At 40.8% G+C, this 23,362-nt stretch overlaps 1 protein-coding gene across 1 annotated transcript in view; it reads right to left on the reverse strand.

Moving 5' to 3' along the window:
- Nucleotides 1-23,362, reverse strand: part of LOC133258053 (ATP-binding cassette sub-family C member 4-like) — a 170,082-nt gene that overhangs the window by 81,014 nt on the left and 65,706 nt on the right. The window contains 7 exon segments of the mRNA XM_061434392.1: nucleotides 1,844-1,923; nucleotides 3,972-4,118; nucleotides 16,595-16,689; nucleotides 17,084-17,121; nucleotides 17,901-18,041; nucleotides 19,313-19,483; nucleotides 22,568-22,664. Coding sequence (XP_061290376.1) covers nucleotides 1,844-1,923; nucleotides 3,972-4,118; nucleotides 16,595-16,689; nucleotides 17,084-17,121; nucleotides 17,901-18,041; nucleotides 19,313-19,483; nucleotides 22,568-22,664 — 769 coding nt within the window.

Below are 23,362 nucleotides of genomic sequence, written 5' to 3' on the forward strand. Positions count from 1 at the left end.
ACTTCAAGATAACTGAACTACAAGTGGCAGAGCTGGGATTGGAAATCAGCAAGACTGGAATTTTCCCTCCTCTTTAATGAGAATGTTTCCTACTGAAATCAGGTAGTATCTGTCCCTGTTCCTCTATACATCATGCAAAAATATGTGACAATCTGACTATGACCACTAACTAACCATGTGCTAGTAAGCACATGGCATAAACCCAAGTTAGCCCACCTTGCCATAGCAAAGAAACAACCATTCACAAAATATTTTCAAAGTAATTCACAATCACTGTTAAAATGTGACACTGTTTTCAAGCAAAAATAGTTTCTGGGACTAAATTACATAGTTAAACCCAGAAGGGCACATTTATAAAATAAGTTTGCAGAAGAGAAAAAAAAAAAAAAAATCAGACATCTTTGCAGTAAAAGTCCTCTGCCTCTGAGTCTCAGAGTAGTTCACACTGATAACAGTTGAACCCATGCCCACAGGCTACACTGTCTGCAGTCAGATCTCTGCTGCATTTCTGTGTGCAGCTTTTGACAATGTGTTTCATTTCCAAAATTAACACCTGAGAAGTAAAAGAAAATTCCCCACAGACTAAATAACTGAAAAGTAGACAGAATTAAATAACAGAAAAATACACCCCACATGAGCAATGATACTGGATGAGATGAGAGTGGAGATGACCCTACATCATTCTTTAGAACCTCAAGTTCACAGACAAAAGAGAGACTCGATAGAAGGTATTCCTGTAGGTCTCTCTCTCTCTCTCTCTCTCTCTCTCTCTCTCTCTCTTAAGACACCTTAAGACAGAGCAATCAACCTGTGAAAAGAATAACTGCCTACAAAACAAAAGACATTTTCTGAAATGACTTTGATCCTGGAATCAAATTACTGGCTTAAAGGCTTTGTATCTTTAATAACTGCTCTCTATTGCCCTTGTTGGACTTCCCAGGTGGCTCAGTGGTGAAGAATCTGCCTGCCAATGCAGGAGACCTGGGTTTGATCCCTGGGTCAGGAAGATCCCCTGGACAAGGTAATTGCAACCCACTCAAATATTCTTGCCTTAGAAATCCCATGGACAGACGAACCTCGCGGGCTATAGTCCATGGGGTCACAAAAGAGTCAGACACAATTTAGCAATTAAACAGCAACCTTTTCTTTGTTAAAGTATTATTTTCAGCTTATTTTTACCAATCTTTTCTTTGTAAGTAACCACAACTGGCCTTATCCAAATAAAATAGTGCAGTAAATATTTGTCCTCTGTGGTAATACAATGCATTGTGCATGTCTGACTCTTTGCAACCCCATGGACTATAGCCCGCCAGGCTCCTCTGCCCATGGAATTTTCCAGGCAAGAATACTGGAGTGGCTTGCCATTTCCTTCTCCAGAGGATCTTCTTGACGCAAGGATTGAACTCTTGTCTCTTGTGTCTCCTGCATTGGCAAGTGAATTCTTTAACACTGAGCCACTTGGGAAGCCCAATACAATGCATAATTTAGTTCATCTAGGCTATCTTTCCATGAGAGGTGATTTTTTTCTCTATTATGAAATGTGCTCACAATAAGGGAATCCACACCAGACATCTGGAAGGCAGAGGGAGAACCACTTACCCAGCCTGTCGCTGCTTCAGACCAACCTTGACGTGACTGGGTAGCCACTCCTGCCCCAGGTGTCACTCATGTTAGCTCAGCCTCCCAATGACAGCTGCACCCTTCTCTCACAAATATAACCTTTACTGAGGATAACAGGGCATATCACCAGGCTGAAAGCCCACCCTCAGCCCCTGTGAGAAAGCCTCGAGAAACAGGCATTCTGCTCTTCCCTGTGAGAACTCTGACAGGACTGGTACATTACCTGGATGAAATCTTGAAATATCAGGGGCAGTGAGTCATCCATATGCCCAATGTCTTTCGAGAAGCGATTTAAAATCCTTCCTGAAAGAACAGGATACAAGAAAATACTCATTTCCTCGTAAAGGAGCCTTAAGAGAAACAATACGTGAACAAATCAAAACAATATTTTTAAAGCACATGTATTTATGGATTTCTCTGATGATACAGTGGATAAGAATCTGCTTGTCAATGCAGGGGACATTACAAATTCCACTTTTGAAAATAAAAGATAGGAAAGAGTTCAATTTAATATACCACTAAAAGAGTAAGTAATTTATAGCCCCTAAGCCTTTTGGGCAAAGCAGGCCTATCTTTGCAATACTTATTTGGGCTTCTATTTTCTTGAAGGAATGAAGTCGTGCTAAGAGCTAAAGAGGGGGACACAAGATAAATATTAGTGTGCTGACTGCTCTAAAATTAGTGGCCTTCAGGATTTAAACTTGATCCCAAGTCCTTCAATATAAGTAAGTCAGCATCTGGAGAAGCCTACAGGTCTTGACTATAAAGAGCCTGGTTAACTGTGGTCATGAACACTCAGAGGCTGTGAGAACAGAAATTCAGTCCCACTTAATGCTCCCAACTTTGTGACTATAGTTTTCACACTAACAGGCAAAGTGGAGCAACTTCATACCCATAATAGCATGGACTCCTCCAACCCCTTCCTCACTCTGGCTTCATAATAACCTGAGATCTGTGTGGGCCTCTGCAGTTTACTATCCTGTGCTCTGCTCACTGCCTGGACTAAACAACGTGTGCTGAATAAATCTGAACAGATTTATGAGCTGCTGCCCTCGACATTCTTATTTAATCCTCACAACAGTCTTGTGGAACAGAAAGGGCAGTGGTTATTCCCATTTCACAGGAGAGAAGCTCCCAGACACCATGTCCTCATCCTCATTGAGGTTCATTAGGCACTGATCCTGTGCTAAGTGCTGTGAATTATTAACCTGCTTAATGCCCACAATACCAAGATATTGGTAAGTGTGTGAATAGTATCCTCATTTTACAGGTAAGAAGATCAAGACACAGAGAAATTAAATAATTAGCACAGAAGTATTCACATAACTATAACTATTACTATTAGTAACTAGCAACAGGACTGAACCCAGCCAGTTGGCTCCAGAGTCCACACTTAAGACCATGACAGCATCCTGCCTGGAGATTTGCCTGGCTAGGAGAATATACCTGCTTTGGCCTCAGTCACATGCTGAGTTGATGACCAGGCTGAGCCTACACTTGTCCTCCTTCCAGTCACATCCCTGCCTCGACAGGCCCTGTCAGTCATCACCTGTGAGAAAACAAAGCCACCCTGGGCCTCAGCACAAGTACAACCAACTGAACAGAGTGGGCATGTTCACTAAAGAACTGACTCTTCACAGAAACCCAGGTCAAGAGGCTGTCTCCTGAAGCAATACAGGTCAAAGGCCTCAAAGTAGAGGAAGCAACCACTGGAAAACCATCAGGGACACTCTTACTTAATACTGAAGATCCACCTGCTATGTACCACAAGACCTCTTAAATATAACCAAAAGTCCATTATAAAACTAGAGAGTTGATTTTACTGAAGATGATGTATACTTTTAACTGATCTTGTGTTTTAATCAATTTTCCATTACCATTTAGATAAACCTCAAAATATGAGGACATGTCAGACCTCTGTGATCCCAGAAATGGATGAGCAATGAAAAAGAGAAACACATAGCCTGTCTCCTATAGAGATGTTCCTGGAAGAAGGTCCTTCCTAGTTAGCTTAACATTATTAACACAGGAACATTTCAACAACTAGTCAAAAATATTTCAACACATTTGCATCATATGTTGGGTGCTTCATATGTCTTACAAATGGATTCATAAATCATCCTGCAAAGTAAACATTCATTTATCTTTACAGACACACATAAATTGGAATAAAAGGTTACATACTCCTATTCAGATTTTCTCTGGTAGGAAAGAATATCAGTGAAGCTTTTCATAGAAAATGAATGGTGATTTTCTTCTAAGCATCTCTTCCATTTTCAAATATCAAATGTAATCAGGAATTAAATGTGTTAAGAAGACATATTCACTGAGAAACCTGGTGTCTGACTTACCTATTGGATTTCTATAGAAGAACAATACTGGAGCTCTCAAAATGGACCACAAAATTTTGTTATGCAAAGTTTGTGAAGCGTTAACAAGGACGTAGAATATCAACAGAGACCTTGTGATGCCAAAAAGGATGGTAGAAAAAGTTAAACCTGAAATAAAGAAACATCACTCAGTACAAGATCTCTGCCTTATCCTCAATGATGTTAAAGCATGACAGACAGTTTATAAAGATATTGTGTATTTTATTCTATAAATAAGATTTATATAAAAATTTATACATGTAGACTATAGAATAAATTTATATATATATAAATGTATATATATGTAAATATACATATGAAATAGGTTGTATAAGAACTTGATGCTGTCACAAAATACATTTATAAAGAAGAATATGAAAATCACTATTTTTCTTTCACTAAATAGAAACAACACAGTGGGGAAGAGTCTTATATAAATTAGTTTCATTCTAGGCTTTCCAAATTCACTTACAAGTCCTAATAAAAACTCACAAGAAAGATAGTTACAGGGCTCCCTTGGTAGTTCAGTGCTGGAGAGTCCGTCTGCCAATGCAGGAGACATGGGTTCGATCCCTGACCCAGGTGGATCTCACATGTCTCAGAGCAGCTTAGCCTGTGCTCCATAACTATTGAGCTTGTGCTCTAGAGCCCAGGAACCACAACTACTAAAGCCCACTGGCTGCATCTACTGAAGTCCACACACCCTAGAGCCCATGCTCTGAAACAAGAGAAGCCATGCAATGAGAAACCTGCACATCACAATTAGAGTAGACTCTGCCCTTGGCAACTAGAGAAAGTCCACACAGCGATGAAGACCCAGCATAGCCAAAAATAAATAAAACAAACAGACAAAAAAAAAAAAAAACTTTAGTTATTTAAACATTTTTCAAAAACAAAAAGAAAGATGATTATGAAAAACAGTTGATCTTCTTCCCTTTGCCACATTTCAAATCCCACTAGTTACATATTCCACAATCAAAGCATACCTCAATTTTAGATATCAGTGTGAGAAGGAAGAGGAACAGGAAAAATGACTTACCATTTCCTTGTAAACAGTAAATTTACAGGAAAATTTACTTCTATGTAAAATAGCTACTTGAGAATCTACTTTTATAGCACAGAAAATTCTACTCAGTGGTGATCTAAATGAGAAGGAAACAAAAAAAATGGGGATATATGTGTACTGTACATATGACTGATGGCACTTTGTTGTACAGCAAAATCTCACACGACACTGTAAAGCAACTGTACTCCAGTGAAAATTAATAAAAATCAAATAAATAAAAAATAACATAGCAATTTCTATGTCCAAGTAGTTTTAAAGAGTACAGAAGGACCATATTAAGTTGCAAACAGACAACTTAATTATTTGCAACTAACAATTAATTAGTTTGCAAACTATTGCTATTCAAGAAATAGCAAGAAACTATTATATTTTGACAAGAGATAATTATAACCTAAATAATAATTTATAGATAATCTAAACAAGCAACTAACCTCTCACTAAGTGTTTTAAGGAAACACAAAGCATTTGTAAATAAATATTATCATTTAAAAATTTTTATCAATGATAAATGAGCATCACTATGCATATAAAACAACATCCAAAGTGAGAAGGAGCAGCCCCACATCCAAGGTCAGGGAAAACCTAGTAAGATGGTAGGCACTGGAGTGGCTGTGAGGAGATACCCCATGTCTAAGGGCAAAGGAGCAGCCCCAGCAAGACAGTAGAAGTGGCGAATTCATGTTTAGAATCAAACCCAATTCCTGCCAGAGATGCTCAGAGGGCTCAAATGAACCTTGTGTGCACCAGGACCCAGAGTCCCCACAGAGACTGAGACAGAACTGTGTTTGAGAGTTTCCTGTGGAGGTATGGGGTTGGCAGTGGTCTGCCGCAGGGACAGGAGCTCTGGGTGTGGGTATGGCATAAGTCCTCTTGGAGGAGGTTGCCATTAACCCCACCATAGAGCTGTCAGAACTTACACAGGACTGGGAAATAGACTCTTGGAGGGCACAACAGAACCTTGTGCACCAGGACCAAGGAGGAAGGAACAGTGACCCCAGAGGAGACTTGCCTATGGGTGTCCAGGAGTCTCTGGTGAAGGTGTGGGTTGGTGGTGGACTGCAGCAGGGTTAGGGGCACGCTCTTTAGCATTACATGCATGGGATCTTGTGAGGGAAGTCACCATTATATTCATTCAGTTCAGTTCAGCTCAGTTCACTGGCTCAGTCGTGTCTGACTCTATGCGACCTCATGAATCACAGCACGTGAGGCCTCCCTGTCCATCATCAACACCTGGAGTTCACTCAAACGCATGTCGATCAAGTTGGTAATGCCATCCAGATATCTTATCCTCTGTCGTCCCCTTCTCCTCCTGCCCCCAATCCCTCCCAGCATCAGGGCCTTTTCCAATGAGTCAACTCTTTGCATGAGGTGGCCAAAGTATTGGAGGTTCAGCTTTAGCATCAGTCGTTCCAATGAACAGCCAGGACTGGTCTCCTTTTGGATGGACTGGTTGGATCTCCTTGCAGTCTAAGGAACTCTCAAGAGTCTTCTCCAGCACCACAGTTCAAAAGCATCAATTCTTCAGTGCTCAGCTTTCTTCACAGTCTAATTCTCACATCTATACATGACTACTGGAAAATCATAGCCTTGACTAGACGGACCTTTGTTGGCAAAGTAATGTCTCTGCTTTTCAATATGCTATCTAGATTGGTCATAACTTTCCTTCCAAAGAGTATGCGTCTTTTAATTTCATGGCTGCAGTCACCATCTGCAGTGATTTTGGAGCCCCCAAAAATAAAGTCTGACACTGTTTCCACTGTTTCCCCGTCTATTTGCCATGAAGTGATGGGACCGGATGCCATGATCTTCATTTTCTGAATGTTGAGCTTTAAGCCAACTTTTTCACTCTCCTCCTTCACTTTCATCAAGAGGCTTTTTAGTTCCTCTTCACTTTGTGCCATAAGGGTGGTGTCCTCTGCATATCTGAGGTTATTGATATTTCTCCAAGCAATCTTTATTCCAGATTGTGCTTCTTCCAGCCCAGCATTTCTCATGATGTACACTGCTTATAAGTTAAATAAGCAGGGTGACAATATACAGCCTTGATGTACTCCTTTTCCTATTTGGAACCAGTCTGCTGTTCCATGTCTAGTTCAAGCTGTTGCTTCCTGACCTGCATATAGGTTTCTCAAGAGGCAGGTCAGGTGGTTTGGTATACCCATCTCTTTCAGAATTTTCCACAGTTTATTATGATCCACACAGTCAAAGGCTTTGGCATAGTCAATAAAGCAGAAATAGCTGTTTTTCTGGAATTCTCTTGCTTTTTTGATGATCCAGCGGATGTTGGCAATTTGATCTCTGGTTCCTCTGCCTTTTCGAAAACCAGCTTGAACATCTGGAAGTTCACAGTTCACGTATTGCTGAAGCCTAGCTTGGAGAATTTTGAGCATTACTTTACTAGCATGTGAGATGAGTGCAATTGTGCGGTAGTTGGAGCATTCTTTGGCATTGCCTTTTTTGGGGATTGGAATGAAAACTGACCTTTTCCAGTCCTGTGGCCACTGCTGAGTTTTCCAAATTTGCTGGCATATTGAGTGCAGCACTTTCACAGCATCATCTTTCAGGATTTGAAATAGCTCACCTTGAATTCCATCACCTCCACTACCTTTGTTCATGGTGATGCTTTCTAAGGCCCACTTGACTTCACATTCCAGGATGTCTGGCTCTAGGTGAGTGATCACACCATCATGATTATCTGGGTAATGAACTCTTTTTTGTACAGTTCTCATGTGTATTCTTCTTAATATCTTCTGCTTCTCCTAGGTCCATACCATTTCTGTCCTTTATCAAGCCAATCTTTGCATGAAATATTCCCTTGGTATCTCTAATTTTCTTGAAGAGATCTCCAGTCTTTACCATTCTGTTATTTTCCCCCATTTCTTTGCACCTATCTCTGAGGAAGGCTTTCTTATCTCTTCTTGCTATTCTTTGGAACTCTGCATTCAGATGCTTATATCTTTCCTTTTCTCCTTTGCTTTTCACTTCTCTTCTTTTCACAGCTATTTGTAAGGCCTCCCCAGAAAGCCATTTTGCTTTTTTGCATTTCTTTTCCATGGGGATGGTCTTGATCCCTGTTTCCTATACAATGTCACAAACTTCCGACCATAGCTCATCAGGCACTCTGTCTATTACATCTAGTCCCTTAAATCTATTTCTCATTTCCACTGTATAATCATAAGGGATTTGATTTAGGTCATACCTGAATGGTCTAGTGGTTTTCCCTACTTTCTTCAATTTAAGTCTGAATTTGACAATAAGTAGTTCACGATCTGAGCCACAGTGAGCTCCAAGTCTTGTTTTTGCTGACTGTATACAGCTTCTCTATCTTTGGCTGCAAATAATATAATCAATCTGACTTCGGTGCGACCATCTGGTGATTTCCATGTGTAGAGTCTTCTCTTGTGTTGTTGGAAGAGGGTGTTTGCTAAGACCAGTGTGTTTTCTTAGCAAAACTCTATTAGCCTTTGCCCTGCTTCATTCCGTACTCCAAGGCCAAATTTGCCTGTTACTCCAGGTGTTTCTTGACTTCCTACTTTTGTGTTTCAATCCCGTATAATGAAAAGGACATCTTTTGGGGGTGATAGTACTAAAAAGTTAGGACTTCCCTGGTGGCTCAGATGGTAAAACATCTGTCTACAATGCAGGAGACCCGGGTTCAATCTCTGGGTCAGGAAGATCCCCCCGAGAAGGAAATGGCAATCCACTCAAGTACTATTGCCTGGAAAATCCCATGGACAGAGGAGCCTGGTAGGCTGCAGTCCATGGGGTTGAAAAGAGTCAGACTGAGCAACTTCACTTTCATTTTCACTTTCTAAAGGGTCTTGTAGGTTTTCATACCTCCACCGTAGTTTATCTTTATTACCTCCACCATAGTTTGGCCCAAGATAAGTAGCAGGGAGGGAACACAGCTCCACCCATCAACAGAAAGTCGGATTAAAGATTTACTGAGCATAGACCTGCCCATCAGAACAGGACCCAGTATCTCCCTTAGTCAGTCTCTCCCATCAGGAAGCTTCCATAAGCTTCTTATCATTCTCCATCAGAGGGCAGACAGACTGAAAGCCACAATCACAAAAAACTAACCAATCTAATTACATGGACCACAGCCTTGTCTAACTCAATGAAACTATGAGCCATGTCATGTAGGAGTACCTAAGACTGATGGGTCATGGTGGAGAGTTCTAACAAAATGTGGTCCACTGGAGAAGGGAATGACAAACCACTTCAGTATTCCAGTCTTGAGAACCCCATGAACAGTATGAAAAGGCAAAAAGATAGGACACTGAAAGATGAACTCCCCAGTTGGTAGGTACCCAATATGCTACTAGAGAACAGTGGAGAAATAACTCCAGAAAGAATGAAGAGACAGAGCCAAAGCAAAAATAACAGCCAGTTGTGGATGTGACTGGTGATAGAAGCAAGGTCCGATGTTGTAAAGAGCAACATTGCAAAGGAACCTGGACTATTAGGTCCATGAATCCAGGCAAATTGGAAGTGATCAAACAGGAGATGGCAAGAGTGAATGCCATCAAATTCCTAAAATTCCACATTTTAGGAATCAGTGAACTAAAATGGACTGGAATGGGTGAATGTAACTCAGAAGAACTTTATATCTACTACTGTGCACAGGAATCCATTAGAAGAAATGGAGTAGCCATCATATTCAACGAAAGAGTCCAAAATGCAGTGCTTGGATGCAATCTCAAAAAACACAGAATGATCTCTGTTCGTTTCCAAGGCAAACCATTCAGTATCACGGTAATCTAAGTCTATGTCCTGACCAGTAATGCCAAAGAGGTTGAAGTTGAACAGTTCTATGAAGACCTACAGGACCTTCTAGAATTAACACCCAAAAAAGATGTCCTTTTCATTATAGAGAACTGGAATGCAAAAGTAGGAAGTCAAGAAACACCCAGAGTAACAGGCAAATCTGGCCTTGGAGTACAGAATGAAGCAGGGCAAAGGCTCTTAGCATTCTGCCAAGAGAATACACTGGTCATAGCAAATACCTTCTTCCAACAACACAAGAGAAGACTCTACACATGGACATCACCAGATGGTCAACATCTAATTCAAATTGATTATATTCTTTGCAGCCAAAGATGGAGATGTTCTATACAGTCAGCAAAAACAAGACTGGGAGCTGACTGTGGCTCAGATCATGAATTCATTATTGCCAAATTCAGATTAAATTGAAGAAAGGGAAAGCCACTACCATTCAGGTATGACCCAAATCAAATCCCTTATGATTATACAGTGGAAGTGAGAAATAGATTTAAGGGACTAGATCTGATAGAATGCCAGATGAACTATGGATGGAGGTTTGTGACATTGTACAGTAGACAAGGAGCAAGACCTCCCCAAGAAAAAGAAATGCAAAAGAACAAAATGGCTGTCTGAGGAGGCCTTACAAATAGCTGTGAAAAGAAGAAAAGCAAAAAGCAAAGGAGAAAAGGAAAGATATACCCATTTAAACGCAGAGTTCCAAAGAATAGCAAGGAGAGATAAGAAAGCATTCCTCAGTGATCAGTGCAAAGAAATAGAGAAAAACAATAGAATGGGAAAGACTAGAGATCTCTTCAAGAAAATTAGAGATACCAAGGGAACATTTCATGCAAAGATGGGCTCAATAAAGGACAGAAATATTATGGACTTAACAGAAGCAGAAGATATTATGAAGAGGTGGCAAGAACACATAGAAGAACTGTACAAAAAAGATCTTCACGACCCAGATAATCATGATGTTGTGATCACTCACCTAGAGGCAGACATCCTGGAATGTGAAGGCAAGTGGGCCTTAGTAAGCATCACTACAAACAAAGCTAGTGGAGGTGATGGAAATCCAGTTGAGCTATTTCAAATCCTAAAAGATGATACTGTGAAAGTGCTGTACTCAATATGTCAGCAAATTTGGAAAACTCAGCAGGGGCCACAGGACTGGAAAAGGTCAGTTTTCATTCCAATCCCAAAGAAAGGAAATGAATGCTCAAACTACTGCACATTTGCTCCTATCTCACACGCTAGCAAAGAAATGTTCAAAATTCTCCAAGCCAGGCTTCAGCAATACGTGAACCATGAACTTCTAGATGTTCAAGCTGGTTTTAGAAAAGGCAGAGGAACCAGAGATCAAATTGCCAACACTTGCTGGATCATGGAAAAAAGCAAGAGAGTTCCAGAAAAACATCTATTTCTCCTTTATTGACTATGTCAAAGCCTTTGACTGTGTGGATCACAATAAACTGTGGAAAATTCTGAACGAGATGGGAATATCAAACCACCTGACCTGCCTCTTGACATATCTGTATGCAGATCATAAGCAACAGTTAGAACTGGACATGGAACAACAGACTGGTTCCAAATAGGAAAAGGAGTATGTCAAGGCTGTATTTTGTCATCATGCTTATTTAACTTATATGCAGAGTACATCATGAGAAACACTGGGCTGGATGAAGTACTAACTGGAATAAAGATTGCTTGGAGAAATACCAATAACCTCAGATATGCAGATGACATTACCCTTATTGTAGAAATGAAGAACTAAAGAGTCTCTTGATGAAAGTGAAAGAGGAGAGGGAAAAAGTTGGCTTAAAGCTCAACATTCAGAAAACTAAGATCATGGCATGTGGTCCCATCACTTTATGGCAAACAGATGCGGAAACAGTGGAAACAGTGACAGACTTTATTTTTTGGGACTCCAAAATCACTGCAGATGGTGATTGCAGCCATGAAATTAAAAGACGCTTACTCCTTGGAAGAAAAGTTATGACCAACCGAGACAGCATATTAAAAAGCAGAGACATTACTTTGCCAACAAAGGTCTGTCTAGTCAAGGCTATGGTTTTTCCAGTAGTCATGTATGGATGTGAGAGTTGGACTATAAAGAAAGCTGAATGCCAAAGAATTGATGCTTTTGAACTATGATGTTGGAGAAGACTCTTGAGAGTCCCTTGGACTGCAAGGAGATCCAACCAGTCCATCCTAAAGAAAAGGACTGATGTTGAAGCTGAAACTCCAATACTTTGGCTACCTGATGCAAAGAGCTGACTCATTTGAAAAGACCCTGATGCTGGGAAAGATTGAGGGCAGGAGGAGAAGGGGACGACAGAGGATGAAATGATGGGATGGCATCACTGACTCAATGGGCATGAGTTTGAGTAAACTCTGGGAGTTGGTGACGGACAGGGAAGCCTGGTGTGCAGCAGTACGTGGGGTCACAACGTCGGACTGACTGAGCAACTGATCTGATCTGAACTAAACTGATCCATATAAAAATGAAAATAGCCCTCCGAACATCTCTTCAACTCACAATGGTAAATAAAGGAGTGATGACCCTTGTAATAAATATTCCTTCATGTAGTGTTTTTCCATTCAGCTGACACATCAGTGTTAAACTCTGAAACCTGCTCAGATTCCTGAATTCCATCAACAAGCATTTGCCTTAGCCCACTACCCTATATGAATATAAAACAGAATCCTTTCCTTCTTCCTTTAAGCCCCCATAGTCCACCAATTAAGAAGGTAAACAGCTAACGTATTTGGATTTCTTAGCAAGTGATTCATAAAATAAATACCAAATTTCAAAGAGTGAATTTTTATATAACACATTCTTTGTAGCCAGTTTATACAAGTGTTTCCTGTGGGAATATTGTTATTTATTTATTTTTACTGGAATATACTTGCTTTACAATGTTGTGTTAGTTTCTGTACAAGGAAGTAAATCAGCAATATGTACATATATCCTGTCCTCCTATACCTCCCCTTCTCAATTAATCCCACCCCTCAATGTCCTCAGAGAGCACTGTACTGAGTTCCCTGTACTATCCAGCAAGTTCCCACTAGCTATCTAGTGTATGGTAGTGTATATCCTAGCCTGTCCATTCATCTCCTACACCTCCCCCACATGTTTCCACACATAAGTTCTCTACATCACTATCTCTATTCCTGCAAATAGGTTCATCTGTACCATTTTGCTAGAGTTCACATATATGTGTTAATATGTGCTTTTTTTTTTTTTGCTTTTCTTTCTGACTTACTTCACTCTGTATAACAGACTCTAGGTCCACCCATGTCTCTACAAATCAGCTAATTTCATTCTTTTTTGTAGCTGAGTAATATCCCATTATATATAGGTATCATAAATGAGATGAAAACACAATCCTCAGAATGGGAGAAAATAACTGTAAACTAAGCAACTGACAAGGGATTAACCTTCAAAATATACAAACAGTTTATGCAGCTCAATATCAAAAAAACAAACAATCCAATCAAAAAATAAGTGGAAGACATAAATAGACATTTCTCCAAAGAAAACATACCGATGGTCAACATGAAAAAAAAAAAAGTCTATATCACTAATTATTAGAGAAATGCAGATCGAAACTACAATGAGGTATCACCTCACATCAATCAGAATGGCCATCAGCAAAAAATCTTACAATAAATGCTGGAAAGGCTGTAGAGAGAAGGGAACCCTCTTGCACTATGGTGGGAATGTAAATTGATATAACTACTATGGAGAACAGTATGGAGGTTCATTACAAACTAAAAATAGAACTACCATATGACCTTGGTAGTCCAGGAGCCCCACTTCTAGACATATACCCAGAGAAAAACATAGTCCAAAAGGATACATACCAGGATATATGCACCCCAATGCTCATTGCAGCACTGTTTACAACAGCTAACATGTGAAAGCAACCTAAATAACCATTGGCAGGAATGGACAAAGAAGAGGTGGTACATACATACAATGGACTATTACACAGTCATTAAAAAAGAATGAAATAATGCCATTTGCCACAACATGGGTGGGCCTAGAGATTGTCAGGCTGAATGAAGTAAGTCAGAGAGGAAAAATATTGTAAAACATCCCTTATAGGTGGAACCTAAAAAGAAATTATACAAATAAATGTATTTATGTAACAGAAACATACTGACAGACTTAGAGAATGAAATTATGGTTGTCAGGGGGAAGAAGAAAGGGGAAGAGATAGTTAGGGAGTTTGGGATCAACATGCACACTCTTCTATATTTAAAGTGGGTAACCAATAAGAACCTACTGTATAACACAGGGAACTCTGCTCAGTTATGTGATAGCCTGGACGGGGGGTGGGGAAGGGATTTGGAGGAGAATGAATATATGTATGGCTGAGTGTCTTTGCTGTCCACATGAAACTATCACAACATTGTTAATCATCTATGTGTGCATGCTAAGTCACTTCAGTCATGTCCAACTCTTTGCAACCCTATGGACCATAGCCCATCAGGCTTCTCAGTCCATGGTGCTGGGAGCCAGCACAGGAGTACCCTCCCATGACAAGGTCATGCGGGAGAGCCCTGATGGCCAAGGTGAGTCAGGACTCAAGGGGCCCCCTGGATCTGCTTGAGCATCTACCCCAAAACCAGAATCTGTCTGTTTTACTATTTTACGACTTTCACCAACTCCTCTGATATTAACAGGGGGCTATCCTCAACCACCTTTCTCTGAAGGAAATCAACTTACGGCCCTAGTTAATAAGTCTCCTGGGCATAATAGGAGTGTTTCAATCCAAACCCCTCAGATGGCTCTCTTAACTTGCCTGACAGGTTTATCCGGACTCCTACACCTACACATATGATTGTTTACAGCCTCCCAACTGCGAGAAGCACAGGCAGCTTAAGATATTCAAATAGTATAGAGCCTCTTGGGGAGTTAGAAATTATTAGAATAGAACTAGTAGAAGATTTCATTGTTGAGCTAATGCTTGCTGCCAAGTTTCCATATCCCTTACCCACTGTGTCCCTGGGAGTATAATTAATTAATTAATATAGTTGGTATATAGAAAAAATAAGTAGTGGCCTTGGTGTTAACAACTTTAGACCCTTGAGGTAGTAAATTCTTTCCTTGCTAAAGCCCACTGCACATTTGCCTTATAGGAATGCAACTTTATCTAGTGCTTTCAGAGAGTGGCGCCAAACTTTAGAAAATTACTTTTAGAGAAAATAAGTTTTCTGGTTAACTAACCTTTATCAGAACAAAAAGTCATAAAATGTTAATAGGCCTCCTGGCCAGAAGATGATGTAAATCACCTAAAGCATTTGTATACGATAAGTTTGCAGAAAAGAAAGCCTGGTCTCGATGAGGGTCAAGGACTGCTGACTTTGCATGACTCTGCATTCACTATTATCCTCTATGTACAACTTAGGGTATAAAAACTCCTTTTGAAAATAAAGCTATTGGCCTTGCTCATCAGGCTTGGTCTCCCTGTGTCATTCTTGTTTCCTTTTCTCTCCTTTTCTTCTCTGTTCTTCTTTCAGGATGACTAATTGGAGCGTGGGGGCTCTCTGAGACCACTTAACTGCCCGGGCTTCTAAGACCCACTCAAGAAGGTGCCTAAGGTGGGGCACCTTCAGCTATTCGAGAGGGTACCTGTGGCCTCTGTGGTCAGAGAAAGTTCAGTGTTACGAACTTTATTGGTTTTCTGCATAAACCAGTTAGATCAAGCCTCTTTCTCTCCCCTTTTATCTATCCTCTTTCGCCAACGCCGTTCTCCTGAGGGAATCGCTGGATCCAACTGGGGCTGGACCCTGGTACCATGGGATATCACAGGCAAGAATACTGGAGTTGGATGCCATTCCCTTCTCCAGGGATCGAACCCAGGTTTCCTGCATTGTAGGCAGATTCTTTACTATCTGAGCAACCAGTGAAACCCAATCATTTATAATCCAATATAAAATTATTTTATTATTTTTATTTATAATTTAAAAATTAATTAATTGATATTATTATTATTTATTATTATGCCCCAATGTTCATAGTAGTAAATATTTATAATAGCCAGGACATGGCAGCAATCTAAATGTCCATCAACAAATGAATGGATAAAAAGATATTTAAAATTTTAGATGATGACATCTTTTAAACACTATGTAATATTATATATATTCTAAGCTCTTGTGAATACAGTGAGTCATGTTAATATTAGTCACATGTTAAATTAATCACATAGCTGGAGATAAGATAACACTGTGAACTCAAGGCAAGAAAGAGAAGGAATCTATCCCCAGATGCTGGATTCCCCCTGCTTAGCTTCTCAAGTAATTAGTGATGCCCAAGAGATGAGCAGTGTGGTGAAGGGATTTTGCATACCTTCAAGATCAATAAAAGCCAGAGCTTATTCAGACAGAATTGGAAAACTCTGAACCACAGAGTAGGGATCTGTTTCTAATCCCATTGCCCATTCATATAACAATATAAGATTTAGCTAAAGCAACCTATTAGAATAGACAATACCATGTATTTGCAGTGGCTGATTTTCTGAATGTGCAATCCTGGTTTAACTACCAAAACCAGTGCACAATAAATCAAGAATCTCCATTCAACTTCTTTCTTCTAGATTTTAAAGATAATTGTTCTAGTTAATTCACAGAGTAAATGCAAATCAAACTCTTAAATCTGTTGAGACATTACCGAATTATGCCTGGAAGCCCTAGATGCTCACACAGGCTCCTTGTAAGCACCTCACACTCTCATATAATAGACCGGAGAATTCAACTTTACCTGAATAGGCTCCTAAATACCAGTTCAGATCAAGCATCACAATTGTCTCTCCTTTTCCATATACCTCAAAATACAGGGCACTTTGTAAATTTGCCCTATAGAACAGGGAAGAAAAAAATATTATGCTTCAGACAGAATGTATTCAAATATATATATATATAAAAACTCAATTTGAGAAATGTATTTTATGCTAGAAAAATGGTTCCCAGTTCACAGGGCTCTGTGTCCATCTACCTTATAAAGATTCAATTTGAATCACAACCTTCAGTTTTCAAAATCATCTATGAGGAAGCTGCTGAGGGTCAGACCTGGGGAGAGACTACGGGAGCGTCACTCTCCACCAGCAGGAACTTTACTTTTTCTTCAGGGAAACTATGTGAGGGTCAGAAGAGGAGGCTGAACAAGCCCCTCCCTTCTCCCCCTGACTGTGGGAAAGTGAGATTTCATGCAGATTTCACAGCACTTTGGGTCAGATCAGGAATCACTCACCAGTATGCAAGCCACCAATCCTGCAGGGCGTAGGCAACCTGGAGCAGGAAACAACAGTCACTCACACACTGACGTCACTGAGCCTCACACCCCGCTCAATAGGATGGGGGATGGAAAGGCTCCAGAAAACAGAGATGGTCCTTTCAGCCCAGGCCTGTGCCAAGCCCCACACCTCAGATGGCTACAGGTCAAGGGAGGGCATCTTACATTTTAAACTCTTTAAAAGATATTCTTTTTTCCCTGGAAGTTCTCCATCACGTACATAATACCGATAACCTTCACTTATTTTGCTCCCCACAGATAACGTATCTCAAAGCAAACACAAGTGAATTGCAAAATGCAGTAATCATAGTGCAAATGTAGGAAAAAAACATTCGACAAGTACTGTGATGGTCAGCTGTCTGTGTCAGCTTGGGCAGGCCAGTGTCCAATGATTCAACACTCGTCTAGATGTTGCCATGAAGGTATTTTGTGGATGTGGGTCACATCCATCATTAGAACTTCAGTAGAGGAGATCACACTCAACACTGTGGTGGCCTCATCCAGTCAGTCAAAGGCCCTAAGAGCAAAACCTGAGGCCGCTTGGAAGAAGAAGAAATTCTGCCTCAGACAGCAGGGTCGGCTCCTGCCAGACGTTCCAGCCTTCAGGCCTGCCTTTCTGGTTTCACATTCACCCAGCTAGATCCCACAACTGCATGAGCCAGTTCTTTGAGATAAATATCTTCATATACATATTAAAATAATGATAACATAAATACAGTATAAATATGTAAATACCAAGCTGAGGGCACACACCAAAATAAATGTCCTTATTTACCTGAGCTGCAATGTTCACTAGAATAAGGAAAATGATGATAAACCATTGAGCACCAGCTGTGAAGTAATCGTTGTAGGTCTTAATACCAACTTTTCCTTCCAAACGGTCCTCTAGAGGAAGTGTGACCTCTATATTCTCAGTCTGGGAGGGAAAAATGGCAGTGAGGGACAAAATTTTAAATAAGGAATCCCCAAATGTGAAAAGTTCAACAAAGCCCTTGACAGCAAAGCTGTGGGGAGACAGACACATCTCATACACTAGTAGAAGTGCAAGATGGTCCATCTCCTATGGAGAGGAGTGTGGGAATATCTGGCCAAACCATGTGTGCCTTTATCTTTGACCCAGCCATCCCACTCCTAAGAATCTGTTAGGAATAAGAAAGCATCATTTGTACAAGGTTATTCACTATTGGGTGGCTTTGCTTAAAGTCAGTCATGACTCTCAGCAGAAGCTTGTTCCAAAATAATACACACAATGATATGAAGCTTATGTATCCTTCTAGATAATTTGTGTCATTCAATCATAGAAACATGAAACATACAGCATACTTGTGGTTCAAAATACTAGCTAAATTCAGTAAACTGAGGTCACAGAGTGAATTTGAGTAAAATGGGTTTGGATAGTAAGAGACAAGTATATAATCTGAATCTATTTGATTCCTAAATTTCAGAGAGTGATTCCTGAGTTTAGAAACTGAGGAATTAACCCAAATGCTTATCAGAATTATCCAGAGTTTGGATACTGAGGAAATCTATGTATGTTTTTAAGGGAGATCTAGTGCATTACCACATTTCTGTCTGAAGGACTTAGAATGCATTATAGAGTCACAGGAGCCCAGGATGTCCTCAGCTCTCTCACTGGGATTCAAGGTGGATTAGACATGGTTCTCAGTCTTAAAGAATAAGAAAGGAAGATGGGAACTAACTCCAAAGTCTGCTGTTTGTCAGGTTCTTTGCACATGCTTCCTCTGACCCATCATAAATCATCTGATGATGAGGCAAAATACTACTATCAGTCACCTGCAGTGCCACAACATTTCAACATATAGGAAAAGTAGCTGATTTAAAGCCTCTGGATGCATAAGGGAAGCTGGGGGCCACCACAATGAGTAGGATGTAACTATGGTAAATGAAAGAGTTCACATATCATTGTGAGTCACATACACCCAGAAGTCATAGCAGTGAACCCACTACTGATCTTCATAAGATCCTCCATCCTACACCCAAAGGAGACCCACAAGCAGGTTTTCTCCCTTCATGCTCTTTTAACTCTACCAGTTCCATGGAACAGGGCCTTGGACTCTTAGGATCTACTTTAGGACAAATGAAGATGTCACCAGTGGAACAGACTGAAGCTCCACGAGTCTACCAAGAGCAGACATACAGCAGCATGTTGCAGGATGAGAAACTCACATCTTGGAGCTCTGGAGCAGCACCTCTCATCAAGGGTCTGGACTGATTCTTCAGGGTAGAAGATTCCAGATCTGGAGATTCCAGATCTTCCTCATTCCTCTTTAAAAGGAAATCAAAGTCTACCCCAGATTTCAGGAGCCCAATGTAAGTCCCATGTTGTACTATTTTGCCCTAAAATAAAGAATTTGAGAGGAATACATTTGCATTAGATAATAGTAATATAATCTGAACACTAATCAACTAAAGTTAACTGGTCATAAATTATGATCTTCCTAAGAAAATGATCCTTGGGTCTGACATTGTGGTTGACAAATCTAATGTAGTTCAACTCTACACAGAACGGAACATGTTATTCTCTGCTAAACCCTGTGTCAGGTTCTGAGGGATATGAAATAAATGTGTGATTATGTGTTAAGAACGGAGGCCACTGACATAACTACCATGGGCACTTAGGGAAGCAAGAACTACAGAGGTTGGTGGGAGGATCAGCACAGTCTTTTTAGACAACATGAGAACTGAGAGACACCTCATATGAGAAGCAGAATTTTTTAAAAAATTAATTGGGGAGGATATTCCAGGAGAGAAAAATACTGACACAACTACATAGGTAACAGTCATTCATCAACACTTCACTGACCACCGTCATTTTCATAGTTTCATGCACTCAGCTGGGACAGGACATGTAGGAACCAGTCCTGGACAGAGAACCCAGGAGCTGCATCCTCACAGTATTTTATAGCTTCCCCACAAATGCAGGAAGTTCCCAGCTGAAAATTCAATATTCCACCTGTTGAAGCAATTAAACAAGGAGGCCATGAGACTGGGGTGGCGCTAATGTGGAAGAAGCACAAGCTGGAATTAAGATTGCCAGGAGAAATATCAATAACCTCAGATACGCAGATGACACCACCCTTATGGCAGAAAGTGAAGAGGAACTCAAAAGCCTCTTGATGAAAGTGAAAGTGGAGAGTGAAAAAGTTGGCTTAAAGCTCAACATTCAGAAAATGAAGATCATGGCATCTGGTCCCATCACTTCATGGGAAATAGATGGGGAAACAGTGGAAACAGTGTCAGACTTTATTTTTTTGGGGGGGCTTCAAAATCACTGCAGATGGTGATTGCAGCCATGAAATTAAAAGACGCTTACTCCTTGGAAGAAAAGTTATGACCAACCTAGATAGTATGTTGAAAAGCAGAGACATTACATTGCCAACAAAGGTCTAGTCAAGGCTATGGTTTTTCCTGTGGTCATGTATGGATGTGAGAGTTGGACTGTGAAGAAGGCTGAGCACTGAAGAATTGATGCTTTTGAACTGTGGTGTTGGAGAAGACTCTTGAGAGTCCTTTGGACTGCAAGGAGATCCAACCAGTCCATTCTGAAGGAGATCAGCCCTGGGATTTCTTTGGAAGGAATGATGCTAAAGCTGAAACTCCAGTACTTTGGCCACCTCATGCGAAGAGTTGACTCATTGGAAAAGACTCTGATGCTGGGAGGGATTGGGGGCAGGAGGAGAAGGGGACGACAGAGGATGAGATGGCTGGATGGCATCACTGACTCGATGGATGTGAGTCTGAGTGAACTCTGGGAGTTGGTGATGGACAGGGAGGCCTGGCGTGCTGTGATTCATGGGGTCACAGAGTCGGACATGACTGAGCGACTGAACTGAACTGAATGCCTTGGCAGCCAGCAAACCAAAATCTAAGCCACAATCAGTGCACCCAGACCCAAGAAAAAAACTTAGGAACAACCAACCACAAGCAGCCAATGAGGCTTCCCCAAATCAGGCCTGTGTTTAAGCTACAACCAATCTAATCATTTTCTTTGAACACATGTGACACATCCTTGCACAGTTTCCCTCCCTTATAAAGTCATATAAAATAATATGCAGATATTTTCACAATTTTCTCACCCCATGCAACAAGACTCAGTTGATTTAGTCAGTAGCAAACAAAATATTATAAAAAATCCTAAAATGAAAAACTCATAAAATGAGACCAGCTCTGGTTAAGACAAGTCAGGTGGTGAAGACCCAGGACCCTCGCTGGACCCCCTCTCACCCTATCCCCTCAGGTGGCCCCTGGGAGAAACTCAATGAAGACTTTGGGTACCATCTGACACTGCAGAACTGGAAAATTATTCAGGATACATTGTGTTATTTCACTTGGGAGGCAAAATTCATGCACCTTTTAAATGAAATTATCACTTTCCACTTCACAACTCTAAGATGCACAAGGAAACGACTGTTGGGTACAAAGGTTGCTACTGTACTCTGCAAGTAAGTACTGACAATTTCGAGAGGACAGCCATCCTCTCCCTTCTGTGAATGGGACCAGATGAATAATAAGGAATCTTTCAAATCCCACATCAGACCATATCACTCCTCTGCTCTGGACTATCCAAGACTTCCATCCCACTTCCACCCACTGCCCAGTGCTCAGAGACCAGCTCCCTCCACATCCCCCTGCTCACTCTCCCCAGACACACTGGTCTTCCTGCTGTTCCTCCAACCTGCCAGGTCAGCTCCTTCCTTAGGACACCCTGCCTCAGACTCCCTCCCCCAGGTGTTGCATGGCCCCCACCTTCATGTCACTCAGGCCACATGAGGCACCAGCTCTTTAAGCAGGCAGCCAGGATGTCAGCTCCACCCCTCTCTGTCACATTTGTCCCCATAAGAACAGGAGCCCCATAAAGCAGAGCTTTATCATCCTGCTGCACAGGCTCCCACACGTATCAGGCATGGAAAGAGATAGTGAGACCGGCACCTGGGGAAACCAGCAGAGTGTGCGTCTCTGACCTGTGTGCTCAGATACCCAACCTCGCTTCTGGTGTTAATGGAAGATGCTCTTTAGCAAACTGTGTATGACAATCACATGGTTACAAACAGGTCTTAATATCTCTAATTTCCAAATAATGTACTTTGAGTTAAATCCTGAAAGGGGAAAACAAAAAGTTCTGTATAAAATAGCATCATTATCCTTAACAAATTTCACAAGAACAGTGATGACTCAGTAACCCTGTGGTAGCACTTTTATACACTTTAGGGTTTATGTGGCTCAGGGCATAGTAGTGACATTTCTACAGGTCTTTGGATTCTTTGTCAAAGGCATGAACACCACTTTTGAGAAGAAGAAGCTATAAAACTGAGGGAGAAGAAGGTGTTTACCCTGAACCCAAGGACAGCGACCTGCTGAGAGGCCTGGCTTTCAGCACACCTGAGTGCTAGCAAGTTCCACAGGCGTCTAGAAATTACTTACACCTTTCAATATCAGAATCCAACTTGCAGCTTTTAGGTACTGCCACTGATGCGTCACTAAGATTGTGATCTTCTCCCTCAAGGCTTGACAAATACACCTACAAACATAAAATGTACAGTATACAAAAGCACATTAATGGGACTGCTCCAAATTGGAAACATATTTTGTAAACATGAGACAAAGGCAACACAGCAAAGATCTGTAGTTTAAATACCAAATCAATAATACAAATCAAATAAACATAAATCAATAAATCTGAGTAGGTCCTCACAGTCATCAGCTGCAAACTTTAAAGAATAGTTATGCTAAAAAATTCTATAAAGCAATCCCGTGAAGAAGGCACTAACAGCTAAGGCTTTTTTGCCTAAAACTCAGCTTAACCCATTTACATGTTTCATAAAGAAAAACAACTAATACTGAAATTCCAAAACTTGACTGAACTAAAACATTTTTATCTCTATGCAGAATCCCAGGGATGGGGGAGCCTGGTGGGCTGCCGTCTATGGGGTCACACAGAGTCGGACACGACTGAAGCGACTTAGCAGCAGCAGCAGCAGCAGGAATGGAAAAGAGGAATCTATGTCATATAAAAATGCGTACATTTATCTTAGGCAGCTTTCTAGGTGATTATTCATGATTAATGATGTACATACTGCAACAAAAAAAATAGATTCTTGGTAACTTTTGCCAGAGTGCATTTTTCAGATACTTCTTCCAAAATAGTACTAGACAGAAAATTAATGCCAGCGTGGCATCCATCAGTCTCTACAACATTCCCAGTCCCATCCAGGAAGA

Source organism: Bos javanicus, chromosome 12 (assembly GCF_032452875.1).
Source record: "Bos javanicus breed banteng chromosome 12, ARS-OSU_banteng_1.0, whole genome shotgun sequence".
In the NCBI taxonomy this organism is placed as follows: domain Eukaryota; kingdom Metazoa; phylum Chordata; class Mammalia; order Artiodactyla; family Bovidae; genus Bos; species Bos javanicus.